The sequence below is a fragment of the Kryptolebias marmoratus genome, unplaced genomic scaffold (assembly GCF_001649575.2).
Source record: "Kryptolebias marmoratus isolate JLee-2015 unplaced genomic scaffold, ASM164957v2 Scaffold52, whole genome shotgun sequence".
Taxonomy (NCBI): Eukaryota; Metazoa; Chordata; class Actinopteri; order Cyprinodontiformes; family Rivulidae; genus Kryptolebias; species Kryptolebias marmoratus.
The window spans coordinates 24,767-30,664 of record NW_023665786.1 but is presented as its reverse complement, the minus strand read 5'-3'; the positions used below and the strand labels follow the sequence as shown (position 1 = coordinate 30,664).

The 5,898-nt window shown below is 48.2% G+C and overlaps 1 protein-coding gene across 2 annotated transcripts in view; it reads left to right on the top strand.

The window, feature by feature from the left end:
* LOC108229328 (arf-GAP with GTPase, ANK repeat and PH domain-containing protein 1-like) overlaps window positions 1-5,898 on the top strand; it is a gene marked incomplete at its 3' end in the record, with an annotated part of 36,578 nt that overhangs the window by 17,029 nt on the left and 13,651 nt on the right. Inside the window, 5 exon segments of one of the 2 annotated variants that reach the window (XM_037974432.1) lie at window positions 414-472; window positions 816-903; window positions 4,010-4,024; window positions 4,798-4,883; window positions 5,118-5,259. In XM_037974432.1, coding sequence (XP_037830360.1) covers window positions 414-472; window positions 816-903; window positions 4,010-4,024; window positions 4,798-4,883; window positions 5,118-5,259 — 390 coding nt within the window. 2 annotated transcript variants of the gene reach the window in all.

Sequence of the window (5,898 nt, the reverse complement as noted above, 5' to 3'; positions counted from 1 at the left end):
TGTCTCAGTGTGTCCTTGTCTCTGTGTCTCCCTGTCTCCTTGTCTCCCTGTCTCAGTGTCTCCCTGTCTCCCTGTCTCCTGTCCTGGTGTGGAGGTGCTCACAGATTGTTGCTGATGAATTAATAAAGCCCGTCTGAAGCTGACCTACTTCTGTCTAAGGCTGAGATGGTTCCTGTCTCTCTTGTTCTCCCTGGTTCCTCTGACCCAGCGTACAGCAGGGAACTGGATGTTCTTAAATGTTACTTTATTTTGAAAAGAAGCAGATGTGTTCCTGTCCCCTCCTTCAGGCAGCTGTCAATCATCAGTCAGTGGTTGGATGTTCCTGATTCTGAAGCATCTTTGTTCCCCAGAGGACCTGAAGGCAGCATGTGTCCTTTTCAGCTGAGTAACAGATGGTTCTGGTTCTGTTTCAGATGCCTTTGTGAACAGTCAGGAGTGGACCCTGAGCCGAACGGTACCAGAGCTGAAAGTGGTGAGTTCTAACATCTCTTCCTAATTTTCAGGTCAAAGGTCAGATGGTGAAGTATGGAACATGGAGAGAACATTTTTACATGTATTAGTTTTTGTTAAAGATGAACTGTCCAGAACCCCTAATCCAGAACTCATTATATCTGGGTCTCAGGTGGTTCTGCAGACCTTCACAGGTTTTCCTTCTCTGTTGTTTAAGAGTCAAAGATTAGAAGCTGACAATGTGGTGATTAAAAACAAGCCGAATATTAAAGTTAAAGTTCTGATGGATTTAGTCCGATTTAGAGCCTGGTTCTGTACTGTAGGACAGTCCATCCTGATAAATGTGAACTCTGTTTCCCCCTCAGGGCATTGTGGGTAATCTGGCCAGCGGCAAGTCGGCGCTGGTCCACCGGTACCTGACAGGAACGTACGTCCAGGAAGAGTCTCCTGAAGGTGAGACTCACAGCTAACCAGAACCAGAACCACAGAGACCCACTTCACTGATCCTCAGACTAAACAGAACCCAGCAGAAGCTCAGGGTTAATGTTCTGTGTCCTCGTCTGGATCCACAGACCGGGTCAGGGACCGGGCCACAGTCTGGGTCAGCGACCGGGTCAGGGACCAGGGCCATAGACCGGGTCAGGGACCAGGGCCATAGACCGGGCCACAGACTGAGTCAGGGAACGGACCACAGACCGGGCCACAGACTGGGTCAGGGACCGGACCACCGACTGGGTCAGGGAACGGACCACCAACTGGGTCAGGGACCGGGAACACAGACTGGGTCAGGGACCGGGCCACAGACCGGGTCAGGGACCGGGCCACAGTCTAGGTCAGAGACCGGGTCAGGGACCAGGGCTATAGACCGGGTCACAGACCAGGTCAGGGACCGGGCCACAGTCTAGGTCAGAGACCGGGTCAGGGACCGGACCACAGTCTAGGTCAGAGACCGGGTCAGGAACCATGGCCATAGACCGGGTCAGGGACCGGGCCACAGACCGGGTCACAGACTGGGTCAGGGACCGGGCCAGAACAGAAGGCCGGTGCAAACAGAGATAGAAAATAAAAATGTAAAAACTGACAGATAAATACAGATAGCACATGTACTCGATTGTTATATTTAAATGTTGCACATTCTGTTTTGGTCGGGGGGACGGTGATCTTGGCAGTATTCAGCAGGATGCAGTGACCTGTAGCGCCTCCCTGAGGTAACAAGTCAAACAGGTGAACTGTCCTTGGCTGCAGCGTGATGTGGACATGTCCATCAGGGATGAGTCTTGACTGCTCTCTGAAGAACTGTAGACTGATTCCCTTCCAGGTCAAAGGTGAAGGGATGAAACAGGAGAGTCCTGAGGAGTTTGGACTCTAAACTCTGACCCAGGTCTGGGTTCAGAGCCTCTACAGGGACACGGGTCTTTTAATGACACCACACGTCTGCCTGAACCCCCCTCCCTTTGACCTGATGGTTTGGTTCCGCGGCTCGTTCAGGAAACAGTCTCTCTGAATCTGACTTCACTGGGAATAAAAACGGAGCGGGGGGGAAGCAGCACATTCCTCAGGACTAAAAATACGGCGCCGCCTGGATTCCCAGGGCCGCTGATTGGGAGCTGGTGGCTCACGAGCGGTACCACCAAACCACAAACCAGAACTATTCTCAGCCTGCAGGACAGAGCGCAGGACTTCAGGAGCAGAACGAAGCTTCTGAACTGTTACAACCTGGAGCCAGACCTGCAGGTTTTTATTATCAGGAGTTCTCTGTTCTCCATGGTGAGTTCAGGGACCGTCAGCCACATTGACAACAGCTAGAAATGTGAGAAAAACATGAGAACAAAATGTTTAAACAGCAACAGATGGCATCCATTAGGAGACAGAGGAGTTCTGGTTGGGAAATCACCCACTCCATCGTGGTTTGGGTCCAGACTTCAGTCAGAGGTTCTGTTGTTCCTGCAGATGACGCTCCTGAAGGAACGTTCGGAGTGTTCGGAGCGTCTAAACGGCTCTCTGGTTTTTCTGCCTTCTGTAGAATTAAACTGAGCCTTTTGGAGTTTCTTGGTCCTTTTTGATATCTGTTTCTGGTAGAAAGCTGTGACCTGACTGCAGCCCGTATCATGATTCTTCTGCTCCTATGTTGAACACTTTAATATGGACTTCAGATTTAAAGTTGTTGAGCACAGGAGTGGATGAATCATGGTGTGGGCTGCAGTCAGTGACAGCAGGAACACTTCACCACGTTCAGCTTTATGGTGAAAACAACATTATGTCAACAAACAAAGACATCTGATGGACCTTAGAACCGATGGGACGGGTAGGGACAGAAAATCAAACTACAGGTTCCTACAGAAAGAACAAAAACCCATAAAAGACTTTTAGTCCCATTAGTTCTGCAAAGGGACAGAAAGGTTCTGTGAGAAGTTAAGCTAGGCAGTTTTAGAAAAAAATACAGATTGGAAACATGTCCCATCTGTCCTTGCATGTCTTATTTGTCCCATCTTTCCTTGCATGTCCCACCTGTGTTTGTCTTTATATATGCCATTTGTCTTTACATGTCCATCTGTCTCTACTTCTCCTACATGTCCCATTTTTATCTTTACATGTCCCACTTGTCCCTTCATGTCCCATCAGTCTCTTCATGTCCCCATCTATTCCTACATGTCCCACCTGTCCTACATATTCTTATCTGTCCCTACCGGTTTCCATCTGTTCCTACATGTTCTCATCTGTTTACATGTCCACTTGTCCATACCTGTCCCACATGTCCCACCTGTCCCTACATGTCCAGGTGACAGTTTCAGTGTTTTGGTGGTGTCTCTTATTTCATGGTCCACCAATAAAATCTGGTTGTTTTAGTCAAGATTAACCTATAAACTATTTCAAATCTCTGCTAAGGACCTTCAATGTTTTAAATTCCAGGTTTATTCCTGATTATTCCCATAAATCCCTGTTTAATCCCGTGGAACGTTCCCATCCTTGAAACTTGACAGAACTTTGCAACCCCAGCTGCCACACCGTCGGTTTCAGGGTGTGTCTCTTAGTTTTAACTGTCAGGATGAACCGTAGAATAATTTGATTCTTCAGCTTTTTTCCTTTTACTTTTTGTTATCTCTGATGTTTCTGGACGTTAGACCGGGTCAGGGACCGGGCCACAGACCGGGCCACGGACAGGGTCAGGGACCGGGCCACAGACCGGGTCAGGGACCGGGCCACAGACCGGGTCAGGGACCGGGCCACAGACCCGGTCAGGCGACCTTAAACGAGGACAGTTTATAGGTCCTGTCAGGAATAAAACCTTCATGATGGGATTCTGTCATCCAATCAGCTGTGAGGTGAAACTGAACCTGGTCTCCATAGTTGACTGGCAGATTTATTCTCAAACAAGGAGACCATGAACAACCCAAAGAAAAAAAGGAAACTGGTCCAGCCAGGTTCTGATGAATTCTGGTTCTGATTTTCTGTCCTCCTTGCTGACTGCAGCATGAGTTTGAACTTTGGCTGAATCTTTCTTTGTGTTTTACTTTGTGTTTCCTCTCCTCCTGCTTTCTGGGCTGCTTCTATAAACTAGCTGATGTGGATGCAGGTAAAAACCCTGAAGCCTCTCCTATTCACCTGTCCATCTGACCCATAACACAGACCATCTGTAGATCATTAGATCCATGTAAAGATCCAAAGTCCCATTTATAGATCCATACATCCATCTGTAGATCATTGGACCCATAGACCCATCTGTAGAGCCATAGACCCACCTACAGATTCACAGACCCACCTACAGATTCACAGACCCACCTACAGATTCACAGACCCACCTACAGATTCATAGACCCACCTACAGATTCATAGACCCACCTACAGATTCATAGACCCACCTACAGATTCACAGAAAGCTGTACTGACTGCTCACCGTCTGTTTAAAACTATAAGAAGCCAAATTGAAGTAGTTTTGATCAGTTGAAGTAAAAAATGAGATCCTGGCTTTAATCCTGTGAAGTACACCTGGTGCAGCGTTACACCTGGTGTAAACTGTTTATGTCAGCTGTTGGCTGGGACCCACTTCCTGTTTCTCATCGTCCCTCCACCATATCATGATTGAACGCCTCACGAGATCATCTGGATCCTCTTTAAACCCCACCCACTTCCTGTAAATCCTCAGGAAGAGCAGCGTGTTCCCACAGAGAGAGAGTTTCAGACTTTATTCATATTAAACACATACAGACAGATTACCAGAACAATCAGACAACAAAGTCACTTTGTGTTTGTTTTCTTCATAACCCCCCCTCCATTCATCTGCCACTTAGCTCCGCCCACCACGCAGCATGAGTCAGCTGATCTGATGCTTCTGTTGGTGTTCTGCAGGTGGACGCTTCAAGAAGGAGATTGTGGTGGACGGTCAGAGTCAGCTGCTGCTCATCAGAGATGAAGGAGGTCCCCCAGAGTGTCAGGTAGGTCCTGCACCTGTTCACCTTTGACCCCAGAACTGAACGGCCCAGTTCAGACCGGATCACTGTAAGAACTAACAGCCAGCAGGTTTTCAATGTGTTTGGACCATTTCTAAACATGGCAGCAGGACTTTATCTGTTAATGAAACCAGGGTCAGGTCCACCAGGAGCGGACTTTCTGCTTCTTGTTTGGTTCTGGATCGGTTCTTAACTTTCTGTTCTGGATGTTCTGTGCAGTTTGCGCTGTGGGTGGACGCCGTCATCTTTGTCTTCAGTTTGGAGGATGAGATCAGCTTCCAGACGGTCTATCACTACTTCAACCGCCTTGCCAGCTTCAGGAGCACCTCGGATCTGCCGCTAGTTCTGGTCGGGACTCAAGGTCCGACACAAAGACACTCAAACAGCACTTTACTCTGACATCAAGGCATTTAAACTGTTACTTCCATGAACTCCACAAACCAACAGTGTCCACTCCTGGTGCTGGAGGACCACTGTCCTGCATGCTCTAAATGTTTCCATGCTCTTCAGATCAGGTGAGTCAGGACAGTCCCTCCAGGACCAGGACTGGTCACCCCAGTGTTTGAATGGAGCTCTGCTGCCACCTGCAGGTCGGAACATGTAATTACATAAATACAGCTGGACAAAAGAGGACAGGTCGTCTTCTTCTTCTCATTAATATTATTATTATTCTACGTTTCTCTGTTCCTGTTTTTTATTTTTTCTTTGTAGCTTCATGGTTATAATTTTTTCTTGAAGTTCCTGTAGGGCAGGGGTGTCCAATCCTGGTCCTCAGGGCCTCCATCCTGCATGTTCTCCTTGTTCCTCTGCTCCAACACACCTGATCTGAATCAGTGTTTCATTAACAGGCTTCTGCAGAACATGAAGAGGTGATTTAACCCTGAATCAGGTGTGTTGGAGCAGAGGAACAAGGAGAACATGCAGGATGGGAGGCCCTGAGGACCAGGACTGGACACTCCTGCTGTAGGGGGTTTCAGTCTTGTTAGAACTCCTGATCCAG